Here is an 18,712-nt window from a genome sequence, read left to right as displayed (position 1 = left end):
ACAATAATTCAAATAATCATCAAAGAATCTCCTATTTCGCTTATATAAAATACTTATATAAACTTTTATATAAATATTTGTATAAACTTTTCATCAACATCATAATACAAACATTTTATTGTGCTTAATCCTGTACTATATTATATTAGTGTAGAATAAAGCAAAAAGTTTAATTAATTTAAGAAGCATTTTTCTCATATTTGATTAGCTATAGTTCAATTTGTAATTGCAAAGGAATGTAAAGGAATATTGTATACACAATAATGCCAATCCTAAGCGAGAAGCGGTTTGCTGAGAGATAAGATGTGGTAGGGACAAATTGCTTCATTCGTGTATTGTGACTTTGTAATAAAACGCAACACATACACACGCAAGACGTATCTTACTTGATGATAACCTACTGGCCAGTCGTTCACTGTTGTTTGAGCAGTTCTGTACGAATTCCTCAACAAGCTAAAGTTTTAATTTAAAAGAAAGGTAAGTTTTCTATATTTATAATCATTACATACATATACATATATAATCATTTTTAATTTATTTCTATTTTATAAAATAATTTAGCTATAGTATCTCAGCAATATTACTTTCTAAAATAATTTAATAATAATGCCTTCCTTTGAATGCATATTTGCTGTATGTATTGTGCTGCGAACTTTTGATATGTTAAACTATATACAATAGTAAGTACAATTTTGCAATTTTCTCATAAACGTAATGATGTATGAAAAATTTAAGTGCTACAAATGTCAGTTTCTTTTTTATAACGTGAATGCAACAGGTGATAATATTATTGTTCAAATTTATCTTAATATTACGTTTAGAATGTTTTCATTTGAAGAGTTTAAGGAAACAATTTGATATTGTAATTTAAGTTTTTTCTATTATATCTAGATATCATTATTATTTTGTTATTACTAATTGTATAAATATGCTATAATAAGTGGATATAGATTGATTTAAGATGATATAAATTCTTTTATAAATGTCTCATTTTACATGAATTCCTCTATCATAAACTTCAAGTTTTACTTGTATTTTTCTTTTTATTATTTTTTATTGGAGGTCCATGGGAGGCATGTAGGTCAATCTTATCATAATTTCCTTAAGCAATATGTATTGCAAAAGTATTATGCGTTGAAAATAATAGTATAAATATTATTGTAGATGTATGTATTTGAAATAAATGTATTTGATAAGAAAAGTTTGGAAATCAATATTTGACAATTTTTTGTGCAAAGAGAAATTTACTTTTTGATAACAAATGTTACCAAAAAGTACAAGATATATATTGTCAAAAGATAAATTTCTTATAAAAGACATTTTTATATCTCTTTCTGATAATGAAATGATCAAAGTATATTATTTTGTCATCTTTCAACAACAATAATACATATGATCCAATAATAATAAGATGGAATCAGATTGTATTGAACATATATAGAAATTTGTGTAGATTTGTATATTCTGGAAAAACAAGAAAACAAGAATACTTGATTTTTTTTAATCATCAAGTATAGTTATAGAGGTATATAATAATATTGCTATATTATACTAGTGAATAAATAATTTTGAGAATTTCTTTCACAGGTTTATCTCATCTCATTGAGATTTATAATAAGCAAAAATGGTTCAGGATGAGAAAACCATTGCTCAATCTGCACTTGTCACATCAAATAATATAGGACATGATAGAGTTTCACATACTTTGGTGTTTTATGTGAATGGCAAGGAGGTATATATATATTTTATATGTAGCATCTTAATAAGTATGCATGTGAGAAAAATATGACAATTATATTTATGGTGCATTCTTATATGATACATTCTTATATGGTATATTCTTATACGATATATCTTATTTTAAGAATATATATTTTCCTTCAACTAATATATGTATATGTATATGGTATATATACATATATATATATTGAATTTGATGAGTATAATTTTTACGTGATGCTATTAATTATTTATAATATAATTAATTAATTATATATATATAAGTTTTTTGTATAGCTGGAAATTAAATTCTATTTCTTTGTATTCAATCTTTAAAATAAATATGTAATATGTAATAAAATATGTATTGTGAAAAAGATATATAAATATATAAAAAAATATATTCATAAAGACCACTATCTCTTGATTACTTTATATATAACATTTAAAGCTATGTAATATTTTTGATCGTAACATCTTTTATTGTACTTTTTTTTAATCACAGCAACATTCGACGAATTTTGTAGAAAAAATAAGTTTTAAAAAAATATAATTTCTACGCGCGTGCGCGCGATTTTTCATTTTACATTATAAATATTGATATTATAGGTGGTAGATGACAATGTCGATCCACAATGGACTTTGCTATGGTATTTGAGAAATAAACGTATCCTTTCTGTATCTGATATCTATATGACGTGTATCTCGATGCGCGTATCTCGATATGAAGTACGTACGTATAATCTTGTCGTGCATTATGCGTGTACAAATATTGGAAGAAAATATTTCCGGAATAATGCAGAAATTGGAATTAGAGTTCATTGGAAATAAACTTGAAATAAATTAGTTTGTATATGAAATATATCGGGTAATAAATTTTAATAAAGTCAGAAATTTATTTTCTTCTTTTGACAATATTATATTGTTTTTAACGTTGTTTTAAACGCAGAATAGTTGATCGAAATTTGTAATTTATCGAATACAAGATTAAATATTTCTTGAATAAAAATGAAGTTTTAAAATAAATGTAAAATATTAAAAATTGACAAAAATGTTGCTAAAAGATAGTAAAAATAGTTGAACGATGATGTCGAATACTAATTATAAAAAATACGGCGAAGAGTAGAAGCAGGAAGATGAAAAACAATTATAAAAGTATTGGAAATGTTGAGACGCAAATAAAAATGCTTTTAAAAGAAGATTCTTAACTCAAATAATTTAGTACACTTAACCGGCACGAAACTGGGCTGTGCAGAAGGTGGTTGTGGAGCGTGCACTGTAATGATATCAAAATTAGACCGTGCAACAGAAATTATTACGTATCCTTTACAATATCTTTAAAATCATTTTCTTCAAAATATACATATATCAGATCATCTCATAAATAATATCGCTTTTTGACTCTAACACTAAAAAACTATTAACTAAAGCTAAAAAAAAATTAATATTTACATTTATCTTTAATCATCGATGTACTGACAGTGGCTTTCTATGATCTTTTTCCATTTTTCAACTAACTAACTTTGATTGTATTTTCAACAAGTTCTTCAATTTTTGTATTAAGAAACTCATTCAGTGTTAATTTTATTTGCCAGTTTTATTTGTAATTATTAACAAATGTTAATTGTTAATTGTAACAAATTTTATTTGTAATTATTTTTACCAGTGAAAAGTATCAGTGAAGTACCTTTTGACATTTCCTCATATATAGGACATGTTCATTGTACTATAGTACTTTTGATGTATTGCTTCTTTTAAAATTCGTATAGTATACAATGCCGCAATGGTCATGCTCATTTTATAACTTAAAGTAGAAGAATGCCGATCTAATTGCCTTAATTTTCCAGAGGATACTGCTGCAATGGGACAGTCGAGAAGATACTCTTAAACTCTTAAGAAACGAAAGGCGAAACTTCTATAAACACATCAGCGAAGCATAATACACACAACATAATACATGATTTATTCAGTAAAGTAATATAAGACGCTTACTTATGCGATGACCTATTTTCCAGAATAGAATAGCAAATAATAAGTAACTGGATGATGATAGATCGTTGAAAGTAATGATGCGCATACTGCTGCTGTTAAATTTCCAATTGTAAAATCATATTTTTATATCCATTCGAGACTTAAGTATTTCTTAATACAAAAATCAACGTGCCAAAGTACTCTGGAATCATGTATAATTATTCGAATCAAAAAAGAAACTTCTTCAAAATTTAAAAGTTATATATAATGATATATACATAAATAAAATCGAGGGATAATTTTCCTTGACTGCTTAATATTTAACAAACAGACATTTAGCAGTAAACGCGTGCTTGACTCCAGTTTGTGCTATGCATGGTCTAGCGGTTACCACTGTCGAAGGTATTGGAAGTGTTAAAACGAAACTTCATCCGGTTCAAGAGCGCATAGCAAAAGCACACGGGTCACAATGCGGTTTTTGCACACCTGGGATTGTAATGTCTATGTACGCATTGCTACGAAATACTCCTAAACCAACCATGAAGGATCTTGAAATTGCCTTTCAAGGTAAAATTATGATCATTTATGCAATGTTGCTGCATACGAAATGTAGTAATTTCAAGTTTCGAAAATAAGATAAATAAAGTAGAATGTATATAGGAATATTGTATTCAAAATAGTCCCTTCGAAATTGTATACACGCATTTTATAATACCATTGGTATTCATATTTCGATATCTATCTCAATCCTTTGGCTTATAATGTTATTGGCAAGTTATAGGTAATTTAAATCTTATAACATTAAAATATTGCAGGCAATTTGTATCTAATAATCTCCAGTCTTGGAATTTAGTATCGAAGACAAAGCTAAAATTGAACTTTGTTTGACTCAAGTAAATACCATCGACAAACTTGCCACCGATTTATTTTGTCCTTAATTCATGTCACGAGTGTGCCTCAATTAATCGAATATGTGTTCTATTTATAACTCTTTTTATTCGAGAGAATAAACAGAAGTTATAGCGAGACAAATCAAACCAATAGAGAGATACTACTCGTTTACATTTTTGCTAATTTATTAAAGTTATTCTTGAAATTTTATTAATACATCTCGTATGTTGTTGGACAGTTAATTAAAAATTAGTTATATTATTTATATCATCATTCAAAGCTACACTTCTTTTTCTTTTTTTTTCTTTTCTCTTTTTTTCTTTTCTTTTCTTTTCTTTTCTCTTGCTTCCTTGATATTCTGTTATGTGTTTTTTAATTATATGTATAAAATCTGAGCATTTGAGAAAACTTAAGAATGATTTTAAGAATGGATAATTAACAGACAAGATCTGTGACTTATCCTTTGATTTAATTGTTCTATTTGGTAATAGTTAGAAAGCTGCTGATATTAAATCTTTTTCGAATATTTTAATGCCTAACTTTTTTGTTCAATTCGTGTGTATATCATCAATGACATGTTGTTTCTTTTTTTTCTTTTCCAGAGAAAATACTTCCTATTGATTAACTTTTGTACAGTCTTCTATATTGTCACTTGTCTTTTTACGAAATTAATTTATCATTTAATTTTTCCTTAATATTGTGCTGTTATTTTGCAGAGCTGTTAAATTTATTATCTGCAGTGCGTTGAACGATCGAAGATGAAGAATTCGTGACTGAAGTTGAAAAAAAATTTCGTAGAAGCAAAAATAAAATTGGCAAGAACTAGGTAAAATAAACCGAGTCAAGTTTTATATAATAATAATTGAATTTATATACTTTCGAAAGAAGAAATTAATGAACATGAAAAATAATTGTTACAGACAACATGTTCTTTTATTTAAATGGTACTTACAGAAGTGAACAATATTCTGAAGAAGAAAAATAGCGTCTGGAAAATTTTGTGGATGGACTATGTCTTCTTCATTTTATATAATCGTTTCACGTTGATGATCATTTAATATCAGCTTTCTAACATAGCAATATATAAATATAAATATTATATAATAAATATAAATAATAATAATATAAATATTAGTTTTATGATTTCGTAATTTGCAATTAGAAGTTTCAATAAAATTTTTATTTTTTTGCAAAAGATATGTTCCTCAATGCCTAAAAATTCATATAAATCAAATATCATTACAATACATTACTTGGTGCCAAAGCTATACTATATAATATGACGATTTCTAAGTTCACATTTTCGCGACAAAGTAGCGCCGAGTTGGTAGGTAACGTCCCAAATAGCTCCGAGTGCAAAGGATTAATAATAATTTTAAAGAAAATTCTGAGATTTATTTCATATTTTAATTTTAATTTTTGTGATTTTATATATATTTTAATAATAGAAAATACTGTCCCTGTATTTCATATTTCTGTACATAAAATTATTATATGTATTTTACTGATTTATTTAAATCTTTTGCTTTATTATTCATATCATTATTATTTTATCATTTTTAATTGACAGTGTGTTTGTAGGAAATTTATGCAGATGTACTGGGTACCGCCCTATCATAGAGGCTTATAGAACCTTTACAGAAGAATGGGAAACAATGCAATTAATGTCAAAAAGTAATGAAAAATCTTTAACAAATGGAGAATGTCCTATGGGAGAAAATTGTTGTAAAAAGATACCAATAGCAGAACCTATAGAAATTTTTGATACGAAAGAATTCTGTCCGTATGATCCTTCTCAAGAAATTATATTTCCACCCAAATTACACGTAAATTATTTATTCGATATTAATATCTTTTAAATTAATCGGTTTGAACACCCGATGTATGACTAATATCTCGTTTTCGTTTTAATAAATTAAATAAACTTTTTCTAGATTTCTAAACACCTAGATGAAGAATACTTAATAATAAAAGGAAAAGATGTCACATGGTACAGACCAAAAACTCTTACTGAGTTATTGCGATTAAAAAATCAATATCCAAATGCAAAAATTGTTGTAGGAAACACAGAGATAGGTAAAATTTACTTACTTATTTAGAAGATTATTTAAATTTGTATATCTTTTTAGTAAGGATACTAAACTAATTGTACATACTTTCAGGGGTTGAAGTTAAATTCAAATACTTATCTTATCCAGTTCTTATACAGCCTACTTTAATTAAAGAAATGAGTGTTATAGAAGAATATCCAAAATTATTGAATGTAGGTGCTAGTGTCACACTTGTTGAGATGGAGAAAGCCTTACGAAATCAAATTGCCATAAAACCTGGTAGATACTCCTATATCATATTTCAAATTTTGTATTGTAAGATATTTAGAGTAATAACTTTGTGGATATATTATAGATTATGTTTTATTATTACTACAGAATACCAAACAAGAATTTTTACTGAAATAATTAATATGCTTCATTGGTTTGCTGGGAAACAAATCAGAAATGTTGCTGTAAGTAATCTGGTCTATTATAATTTTTATATATACATTCTATTAGTCTATTTATTAATCTATTTTTCTACTGTTTTATTTTTCTATAGGCTGTTGGTGGAAATATAATGACAGGAAGTCCCATATCAGATCTAAATCCAATTTTTATGGCAGCTGGAATAAAACTGAATGTTTCGAGTATGAAGAATGGAGTCAGGCTTATTCCAATGGATCATACTTTTTTTAAGGGTTATAGACAAAATGTTGTTTCACCAGAAGAGATTTTACTTTCAATTCAAATACCGTTTTCCGGAAAAGTACATAAAATTTTGAAGATGACAAAACAATATTATATCATTTATTAATAAATAGTTTACAGTACTATATTTTCCTATTTCGTAGAATCAATATTTTGTTGCCTATAAACAAGCAAGAAGGCGAGATGATGACATTGCTATCGTTAATATGGCATTAAATGTATTCTTTGAACCAGAAAGTGTCATTGTTAGTCAAGCACATCTGGCTTTTGGTGGAATGGCTCCAACAACAGTTTTAGCTAGAAAAACTTGTGACATTATGGTTGGAAGGTATTTTATAAAATTAGGCAATATTTATTTTTTAACTATATCTCTCATAAAGAAAATATTAATGTAGAATTGTTTTAGAAAATGGAACACAGATCTTCTAGAAACTGTTTACGATTCATTATTAAATGAACTAGTTTTACCAGATAGTGTTCCAGGTGGAATGGTCAAGTATCGTAAATCTTTAACTTTAAGGTATACATATATATATTTATACTTCAATAATTTTTTCTTCAAGTCCTTGAAAGAGACGTTATTTGTATATAACACTTTTGATTTTTACAGCCTATTCTTTAAAGGATTTTTACACATAGCTAAAAAGCTCCAAGTATGTTTGCCGAAAGAAATTGAAAGTGCTGCAGAAGGATTCCACACTAAAGAACCAAGGAGTTCACAATATTATCAAGTGGTACCTATTACTTAGTCTAGTTTGACACACTGTTTTATACAATTTTTCTTGAAAGTATATAATTTTGTATATTAATATTTTGTGTATTTTGTGATAGGTTCCAAAGGATCAGGAGGTAAATGATTTCGTTGGAAGAACAGTTGTTCATGCCAGTGCATTTAAACAGGCAACAGGAGAAGCGATATATTGCGATGATATGCCAAAATTCTCTGACGAGCTTTATTTAACTGTAGTTTTATCTACCAGAGCACATGCAAAAATTTTGAAAATCGATGCAACTAAAGCATTGTCGTTAGAAGGAGTGGTTGCCTTTTATAGTGGGAAAGATTTACCCGAAAAGCAACGATTTTATGGTCCTATAGTTCGGGATGAACAAGTGTTTATTTCAGACAAAGTAAGAATTTTTGGAGTGTTTAGAAAAAAAAGTGAATCTTTTATTCACAGAAAATATATTTATATAGAAAGAATTTTGCCTAACATATGATTTAGTATAATTGAATTACAATTAATCTCAGAATAAGTAAAAAGTGAACATGTTTCTTAAGGTGACAAGTCATGGTCAAGTAATTGGAGCAGTCATAGCTGTTAATCAAGCTATTGCACAGAAGGCTGCCAGAATGGTTGAAGTCGAGTATGAAGATTTACAACCAGTGATCATTTCCATAGAGGTATAATAAAAGTACATAGCCAGAATATCTAACTTTAAATTTTGAATTGATTTTTTATCTTAACGAATAAGTTTTGATGTTTTAAAGAAGTATTCTTAAATAATTGTAGGACGCTATTAAACATCGTTCCTTTTTTGAGCAAACACCAAAACGTATAAAAAAGGGAGATATAGAAAAGGCTTTCGCCGAATCGAAACATATTCTCGAAGGAGAAGTTCGAATAGGAGGGCAGGAGCATTTTTACCTCGAGACAAACGCAACTTTGGCAATTCCCAAGGAAGAAGACGAATTAGAAGTATATTGTTCAACACAACATCCTTCAGAGATTCAGAAATACATTTCAGATGTTTTAAATATTCAAGCTAATAAGGTTGTAGTTAAAGCGAAAAGATTAGGTGGTGGTTTTGGAGGAAAAGAGTCTCGCCCTGCGATTCTTGCTTTACCAGTTGTTTTTGCTGCATACAAGTAATTATATTTGCACTCAATAAAGTAATAAAACACAAAATGTGGCAAAACGAAGTTATCTTTAAATTGGATTAACAAAAGGATTTGCATTATGATAATTTACCTTTACAGATTAAGAAAACCAGTACGCTGTATGTTTGATAGAGACGAAGATATTATGATAACTGGAGGAAGACATCCGTTTTTGTTAAAATATAAAGTTGGATTTGACGATAATGGTGCGATTAAAGGAGCACAAGTTTATATTTACAACAACGCAGGTTACTCCCGCGATCTTTCTTCGTCAGTATGTTAATATGTATATTAATATCTCAAAAATATTTTATTTATAAAATGTTAGATTGTATTCATATATATATATATATATATAAATATATATTTGTTAGATTGTAGAACGTGCTATGTTCCATTTTGAAAATTCGTATAAAATACCAGTAGCTGATGTGTATGGTTTTATGTGTAAAACTAATATACCGTCAAATACAGCGTTCCGTGGTTTTGGAGGTCCACAAGGAATGTTTTTAGCCGAAACAATGATCAGACATATTGCAGAATATTTAACTAAAGATCCTGCTGAGGTATGATCACAATTTAATACTATATATAAAAGCATACAATTTTGAATCACTAAATAAGTAATTTTAACAGGTTGCAGAGTTAAATTTATACAAAGAAGGAGATACCACTCATTATAATCAAAAGCTTATTAATTGTACATTGCAACGTTGCTGGGAAGAGTGTCTTTTATCTTCAAATTACAATGAACGGCTTGTACAAGTTCAAAAGTATAACAGGTATGTATTTCTAAGTACTGTTTTAGTAAAATACTTTTTCTATGTTCCATTTTTATTTTATACTATTTTATTTATTTTTCATTTAATTTATTTCTATTGTTCTTTTCTTTTTTGTATTCTATAACTTTCTTAAAAGATGCTATAATTTTATTTATTGTACAATCATGATTGTACTCTGAAGTTTCAATGATACAAAGTATTGACTCTAATAAATACTATTTCAATAGAGAAAATAGGTACAAGAAAAAGGGATTGGCAATAGTTCCAACCAAATTTGGTATTTCTTTCACTGCACTGTTTTTAAATCAAGCAGGGGCACTTGTACATGTTTATACAGATGGTTCTGTATTAATTAGTCATGGTGGTGTTGAAATGGGACAAGGTTTACATACAAAAATGATACAAGTAAATTCTATTTATTTTTCTATTTTGATTTCACTTAAATTATTATTTCATATTTAAAAATTTTATTCATTTTGTTATTCATATTATCACTGACATTATTACAAGTAATGTGTATCATAATATATTATATGATATTTGTTTTCAACACACTACATATTACAGCTCCTCCATTTTCTATTTAATATTTAGGTAGCAAGCAGATCACTGAAATTAAAACCAGATAAAATACATATAATGGAAACTGCTACCGATAAAGTACCAAATACATCTGCTACAGCAGCTAGTGCTGCTTCAGATTTGAATGGTATGGCTATTATGGTACGTAAAAATGATTTGTTTTCTTTCAATTTACTTCCAACGTTTTTTTCTTATTTCTTCTATTCTTTTACTCTTATTTAAAACTTTAATATTATAATAATCTATTACTCATTACTTGTAATCTATATACATACTTGCTTTTTATTGTTTTCCCTCACTTAAATTTCGATCTTTGCAATACGAGTAATATAGTATACTTGCAATTAAACAATGATTTTAAAAGTTGTACAAAAATTTCAGTATGCTTGTAATGAAATTATGAAACGACTAAAACCAGTAATAGATAAGAATCCAAATGGAACGTGGGAAGAGTGGATAAAAACAGCTTATTTTGAAAGAATTAGCCTTTCCGCTACTGGTTTTTATAAAACTCCTGATATAGGATACTCATTCGAAACTAACACAGGAAATCCATTTAATTATTTTACATATGGCGTTGCGTGTTCTGAAGTAGAAATTGATTGCCTGACTGGAGACCATCAAGTAAATATATTTCAAGCTACTTATAGATATCAAAAGGAAATTGTACATCTTAAAATATACTTCAATATAACTATAAATTACTAATATCTAAATATTGATATTCATATATAGGTATTGCAAACTGATATTGTAATGGATTTAGGAGAAAGCATAAATCCTGCAATCGACATAGGACAAATTGAAGGAGCTTTTGCTCAAGGATATGGTCTTCTTACGCTAGAAGAAATAGTATTTCTCAGAACTGGAGCCCTTGCTACTAGAGGTCCAGGTGCATATAAGTTACCTGGTTTTACAGATATTCCTGAAATATTTAATGTATCCTTATTGAAAGGTGCCTCAAATCCTCGTGCTGTTTACTCATCCAAGGTAATATATTCTTAAGAGAAACCAAGAATTTGATTTATATTTATCATTTCTCATTTTTTATTGTTATTGTTACTGTTAAGAACAATAAGGTATTGGTCATTTTTCGAATTTCCCAAATTGTTGGCAATGCCCCGTTTACTAGATTTAGTTCGTTTTGTCTCTTTTTCTATTCTGTTATTCATCTTCAGTCGCCTACCGTGATTGGCAATTTCTGCTGTGGTCAACAACAGCGCTCCATTATTTCACGTAATCGCGATAATCGTTGCACATGCTTATATCCACATTCATACTTGTAGTTAAGGTTTCTTGTTAAAGTAATGTAGTTTCAATTTCAAAGCAAGTATTGAGAATCAAACTGTGTTTCTGAGAGTTTATGTTCATAGTGTCATTCGTTTCTTATTATTTGTTCGTTCCTAATCTTTATAAATTTCTAAACAACTACTGTTATTTTAGGCTGTAGGAGAACCACCACTCTTTCTAGCATCTTCTGTGTTCTTCGCAATAAGAGAAGCTATTAAATCTGCTCGTCAGGAATATGGTCTCAAAAATTACTTCCAATTAGACGCACCTGCAACTGCTGCCCGTATTCGAGTAGCATGTGTTGATGAACTTACTTCAAAGGTGAATTGCATATTTTTATAAAAATATTTGATATAAACTCATTGAGAATTTTGTACTTATAGTTGTTTAATTTATACGGGAAAAACAATAATCTATATTTATATATTTTACGTTACAGATTGCAGAACCAGATGTACAACGTCAGTGGAATATTGTTCCATAGAAATATTTTGATGAACTAGACAAACTAGAGAATAAATACTATCAATTTTGTTACTGAATTTTATTACATTATAAATGTAGAATAAGTAATAGTTTTAAAAGACTTGTTACACATAGAATGTGCTAATTTTATTAATGTTAATAAAATTAATGAAATTTTTTAGGCAATTTTTTACTTTACTAAAACCACATAAAAAAACAAAACTAAAATCGCGATCGCAGCCATTAGCTCGTATTATTTGTTATATAATTCGTAATTGTATCACATATAACAATGCAATTAGTAATTATATATCAAACAATACGATTGCCCAGGTCTCACCACGAGGAGGTGCTGCGAATGAAGACCCACCCTATCCGCGTCCCATCCACTCTCCTTTTACGCAAAAAAATCTAAAATTTATTTATCATCAAATAAATACTTCTTTTGATGTGCGTTTACACAATGTTTAAAACGGACACCAAAAGGAGTATTAAGAAGAAAAACCGACGCGGAAACTAGAAACCTGACTAGGATTCATGAAAACTTGAAATCTCAAAATTCCTTTACTTCTCTCATTCTTTTGAGCTTTAAGCGTACATATTTAAACGTATTTAAACAATACGCAACACTAATAGCGAGAGATCATAGTGCAACCATTTAGAAGGTTGCCGATAAACGATTGCAGTTGCACAGCTCTTATAGCTGTATCGTATGATTCAGGAACAGTGGAATCCAGGAACATATTCGTGTAGATATTTGCCATTTGCAAATATTCATACAAAATATTAACATGCACATTTATAAATAATACGAATATATTTTCAAGCGTATATGTTTAACCTAATTATTAAAAAACTAATTATTATAATCGCGCTGTGCAAGAAGACCTATCCTAAACTAATAAATTTGAAAAAAGAGTGTTACTACTCACGGGTATAAAAAATACCCGCGGTCACTATGCTCGCAAAGAATTCTACGTAATATAACCGGTCAGTCGTGCCGGTTCGGACCTTTCATCCTATGACATGATTGAGTGACCGGAGGAACAAAAATGCATGCGACTCACTGTTCGAAGAGGAGAAACAGAGGACGTACCATGGATGCTGCGCTATCCCAGCGAATATCATCAGGGAGACTAACATCAGGCAGGAACCGTGTAAGGTCCAGTGTTGGAAATGGAGGTTGCGAACAATCTGTTACAGAGTAAAACACGATGAGTGATTGCTGATTATTTAAAAAGTTGGAGATAATGAAAAATGAAGGTTTATTAACTTTAGTAACATTAGTAGTAATAAAGGTTGAAATTCTAATAAACTTTGATAAGTATGAAAACCAAAACTCTAATATGAAAGTTTAAAATGTAAAAATTAAGAATCTAGTGATTTTTTAAATATGTTAGTCATTTGTTTCACAATTCGGTATTAAGATATTCGGTGTCCCATGTTGCAGTCCAGTCTAGATCATTCAAAATTCTTTTGGCGGCTTTTGGAGATCCAAACTGGACTGGTGCGTAGTTCTTAGCTTGGTATCGTTTTCCAAAAAATAATCAGATGATTAATCTTTGGTAAACGATGCCAATTACCAGGTCTCACCACGAGGAGGTGACTACGCAAGAGACCCGCCCATGGGTTATTTAACATTACACATTGATCTCGACATTCAACCTATTGGCAGAAATTCGAGTTCCGACTCTACTTGACCATGGGCCTGCGAATAGAAATAGTTGTTTCGTAGCCTAACTGCGAAACACATATCTCCAACGCAGCACTTACATGAATCTTTACAAACGTAGAACAAAGCATACATAACACAACATCTATCTCCCACACACCGATTACATAGATCCGTACAAATATTGTACAACAATTGGTATCCCTACTGGCAGCATTCGGTATCAAAGACACATTTATATAACTTGGAACGAATGAAAGAAAATGAAGCTAACGAACGAACTGATAAACTGACGCAACGTACCCCCGTGCACCGGATAACCCGAAGGATTAGCGGAAAGCCCAAGTATTGACCATAACTCGATTCCTGTTTCGCCGTTCGAAACTTATACGAGTCGCGGTCGATGCCGCCGACCGATGATGCCAGTGATCCGCTGGTGATCCAGCCGTCGATCCAGTACATTGGCCGGCAACTTAACACACTCCAACTGAACGAGTGGAACTCGGAGAGGGGCCGCTGAACAGGATTACGAAGGCATGGCCTCGACTGAACAGTGGGGTCCACCCTCGCGGGACCGAGCAGGATTACGGAGGACGTGAAATTGCAGGTCCCTGACCGAGTACCGAAGTACCAATCGGACAGCACTGCAGATCGACGACTGAATCCCCAAGAGAATCATAATCATTACCGGCGCGACGACAACTCCCGTGACGCGATGCAAACGTCGAGCAGTCACCAAGAGTGAGATGTCCTTGTGCCGTCTTACGAATCCAAAGAGTTATCTAGTGCACGTTGACCCGCACGCACCCGGGATACGCGCGAGCGAGTACGCCACGCGACAGTTTGAAAGAACTGAGTGATCGCGAACCGACAAATCGCGGGTACAATTTTCCGTTCCAAGATGGATAAGTATCGTTGTACAGAATGAGCTCACAATGCACTTAACATAGGTATCTATCTTACGATTGATTAAGCCTAAAACGCACGCATTCTACGGTGTCCCCCGGTGTCCAACGATATCCAACGTCGTCCAACGTCGTCCAACGGTGTCCAACGGCGTACCACGGTGTCCAACGGTGTCCAAGTATGTCCAACGATGTCCAGCGGTGTCCAACGGTGTCCAACGGTGTCCAACGGTGTCCAACGATGTCCAACGATGTCCAACGATGTCCAACGATGTCCAACGGTGTCCCACGGTATCCACCGTCGTCCAACGTCGTCCAACGTCGTCCAACGTCGTCCAACGATGTCCAACGGTGTCCAACGGTGTCCAACGGTGTCCAACGGCGTCCAACGGTGTCCAACGATGTCCAACGGTGTCCAACGTCGTCCAACGTCGTCCAACGTCGTCCAACGTCGTCCAACGTCGTCCAACGTCGTCCAACGTCGTCCAACGATGTCCAACGATGTCCAACGGTGTCCAACGGTTTCCAACGATGCCCAACGATGTCCAACAATGTCCAACGGTGTCCAACGGTGTCCAACGGTGTCCAACGGCGTCCCACGGTGTCCCACGGTGTCCCACGGTGTCCCACGGTGTCCCACGGTGTCCCACGGTGTCCCACGGTGTCCAACGGTGTCCAACGGTGTCCAACGGCGTCCCACGGTGTCCAACGGCGTCCCACGGTATCCCACGTCGTCCAACGTCGTCCAACGTCGTCCAACGTCGTCCAACGTCGTCCAACGTCGTCCAACGTCGTCCAACGTCGTCCAACGATGTCCAACGATGTCCAACGGTGTCCAACGGTGTCCAACGGCGTCCCACGGTGTCCAACGGCGTCCCACGGTATCCCACGTCGTCCAACGTCGTCCAACGTCGTCCAACGTCGTCCAACGTCGTCCAACGTCGTCCAACGATGTCCAACGGTGTCCAACGTCGTCCAACGTCGTCCAACGGCGTCCCACGGTGTCCCACGTCGTCCAACGTCGTCCAACGTCGTCCAACGTCGTCCAACGTCGTCCAACGTCGTCCAACGATGTCCAACGGTGTCCAACGGCGTCCCACTGTGTCCAACGGTGTCCAACGTCGTCTAACGTCGTTTCAACGTCGTCCAACGATGTCCAACGATGTCCCACGGTGTCCAACGATGTCCAACGATGTCCAACTGTGTCCAACGGTGTCCAACGGTGTCCAACGGTGTCCCACGGTGTCCAACGGTGTCCAACGGTGTCCAACGGTGTCCAACGGCTTCCCACGGTGTCCCACGGTGTCCCACGGTTTCCCACGGTGTCCCACGGTGTCCAACGGCGTCCCACGGTGTGCAACGGCGTCCCACGGTATCCCACGTCGTCCAACGTCGTCCCACGGTGTCCAACGGCGTCCCACGGTGTCCAACGGTGTCCAACGGTGTCCAACGTCGTCCAACGTCGTCCAACGTCGTCCAACGTCGTCCAACGTCGTCCAACGTCGTCCAACGTCGTCCAACGTCGTCCAACGTCGTCCAACGTCGTCCAACGTCGTCCAACGTCGTCCAACGATGTCCAACGGTGTCCAACGGTGTCCAACGATGTCCAACGGTGTCCAACGGTGTCCAACGATGTCCAACGATGTCCAACGATGTCCAACGGTGTCCAATGGTGTCCAACGGTGTCCAACGTCGTCCAACGTCGTCCAACGTCGTCCAACGTCGTCCAATGTCGTCCAACGTCGTCCAACGTCGTCCAACGTCGTCCAACGTCGTCCAACGGTGTCCAACGATGTCCAACGATGTCCAACGGTGTCCAACGATGTCCAACGATGTCCAACGATGTCCAACGGTGTCCAACGGTGTCCAACGGTGTCCAACGGTGTCCAACGATGTCCAACGGTGTCCAACGGTGTCCAACGGTGTCCAACGGTGTCCAACGGTGTCCAACGATGTCCAACGGTGTCCAACGGTGTCCAACGGTGTCCAACGGTGTCCAACGATGTCCAACGATGTCCAACGATGTCCAACGGTGTCCAACGGTGTCCAACGGTGTCCAACGGTGTCCAACGATGTCCAACGATGTCCAACGATGTCCCACGGTGTCCAACGGTGTCCAACGGCGTCCCACGGTGTCCCACGGTGTCCCACGGTGTCCCACGGTGTCCCACGGTGTCCAACGGTGTCCAACGGTGTCCAACGGCTTCCCACGGTGTCCAACGGCGTCCCACGGTGTCCAACGGTGTCCAACGGCGTCCCACGGTGTCCAACGGTGTCCAACGGTGTCCAACGTCGTCTAACGTCGTCCAACGGTGTCCAACGGTGTCCCACGGTGTCCCACGGTATCCAACGTCGTCCAACGTCGTCCAACGTCGTCCATCGTCGTCCAACGTCGTCCAACGTCGTCCAACGTCGTCCAACGATGTCCAACGATGTCCAACGATGTCCCACGGTGTCCAACGATGTCCAACGATGTCCAACGGTGTCCAACGGTGTCCAACGGCGTCCCACGGTGTCCCACGGTGTCCCACGGTGTCCCACGGTGTCCAACGGTGTCCAACGGTGTCCAACGGTGTCCAACGGTGTCCCACGGTGTCCAACGGCGTCCCACGGTGTGCAACGGCGTCCCACGGTATCCCACGTCGTCCAACGTCGTCCCACGGTGTCCAACGGCGTCCCACGGTGTCCAACGATGTCCCACGGTGTCCCACGGTGTCCAACGGTGTCCAACGGCGTCCAACGGCGTCCCACGGTGTCCAACGATGTCCAACGATGTCCAACGGCGCTCCACGGTGTCCCACGGTGTCCCACGGTGTCCAACGATGTCCAACGGTGTCCAACGGTGTCCAACGGTGTCCAACGGTGTCCAACGGTGTCCAACGATGTCCAACGATGTCCAACGATGTCCAACGGTGTCCAACGATGTCCAACGGCGTCCCACTGTGTCCCACGGTGTCCCACGGTGTCCCACGGTGTCCCACGGTGTCCCACGGTGTCCCACGTTGCAGTCCAGTCTAGATCATCCAAAATTCTTTTGGCGGCTTTTGGAGATCCAAACCGGACTGGTGCGTAGTTCTTAGCTTGGTATCGTTTTCCAAAAATTAATCAGTTGATTAATCTTTGGAAAACGATACCAATTACCAGGTCTCACCACGAGGAGGTGACTACGCAAGAGACCCGCCTGTTATGCGACAGTTTGGAAGAACTGAGCGATCGCGAACCGATAAATCGCGGATGCAGTTTTTCTAGTGTGGTAAGCGAGGAAATCAAGGGAAACGTGATTTTTATTTTTCGTTCCAAGATGGTCGAGTATCGTTGTACAGAATGGGCTCACAATGCACTTAATATAGGTACCTATCTTACGATTAATTAAGGCTAAAACGCACGGATCACACGGTGTCCCACAGGGTCCCACGATGTCCCACGGTGGCCCCGCGGGGGGTATTCGCCTTATCTAGATCACCAAAACAGTTTTGGATGATCTAGACTGGACTATATTAAAGCAATTTTTAGCTTGATATAATGTTTTAAATAGTAATACTCGTAGATCTTAATATATGTAGTTTATTACCAAGCTAATTATTTGAAAAGTTGGAGATAATGAAAAATGCAAGATTATTTCATTTGTAACTTTAGCAACGATAAAGATTGGAATTCCAATAAACCGTAATAAGAATGTAGCAAAATGAAACTGATATAAAAGTTTGCAATGAAAAAATTGGGAATTCAGTGATTTTCGATGCATATCAGAGATAATTTTATTGTAATTGGATATTAACACTTTAATACTTCGATCATATTTATTTTCTAAT

The 18,712-nt window shown here is 35.1% G+C and overlaps 1 protein-coding gene across 5 annotated transcripts; it reads left to right on the top strand.

The window, feature by feature from the left end:
• The first annotated feature begins 334 nt into the window (after positions 1–334).
• On the top strand, positions 335–12,501 carry LOC100650366 (xanthine dehydrogenase). Of its 5 annotated transcripts, none has more exons than XM_003397536.4 (25): positions 335–477; positions 1,588–1,732; positions 2,329–2,386; positions 2,942–3,038; positions 4,022–4,257; positions 6,163–6,407; positions 6,516–6,657; positions 6,744–6,911; positions 7,011–7,087; positions 7,177–7,383; positions 7,469–7,653; positions 7,732–7,845; positions 7,936–8,059; positions 8,157–8,453; positions 8,605–8,727; positions 8,837–9,192; positions 9,304–9,478; positions 9,579–9,770; positions 9,841–9,986; positions 10,214–10,391; positions 10,581–10,709; positions 10,950–11,192; positions 11,304–11,558; positions 12,012–12,179; positions 12,298–12,501. In XM_003397536.4, exons 2-25 carry the CDS (start codon positions 1,625–1,627, stop codon positions 12,340–12,342), a joined length of 4,068 nt encoding a protein of 1,355 aa, XP_003397584.2. In that variant the 5' UTR covers positions 335–477; positions 1,588–1,624; the 3' UTR covers positions 12,343–12,501. The 5 variants fall into 5 exon arrangements, with proteins under 5 accessions (XP_003397584.2, XP_048264831.1, XP_020720046.2 ...); XM_048408874.1 differs by lacking the exon at positions 335–477 and adding an exon at positions 1,371–1,525; XM_020864387.2 differs by lacking the exons at positions 335–477; positions 1,588–1,732; positions 2,329–2,386; positions 2,942–3,038 and adding an exon at positions 3,397–3,887.
• The last annotated feature ends 6,211 nt before the right edge of the window (positions 12,502–18,712 follow it).

Source organism: Bombus terrestris, chromosome 9 (assembly GCF_910591885.1).
Source record: "Bombus terrestris chromosome 9, iyBomTerr1.2, whole genome shotgun sequence".
NCBI lineage: Eukaryota > Metazoa > Arthropoda > Insecta > Hymenoptera > Apidae > Bombus > Bombus terrestris.
Note: the sequence above shows the minus strand (reverse complement) of the source record. Positions and strands in the feature narration are given on the sequence as shown.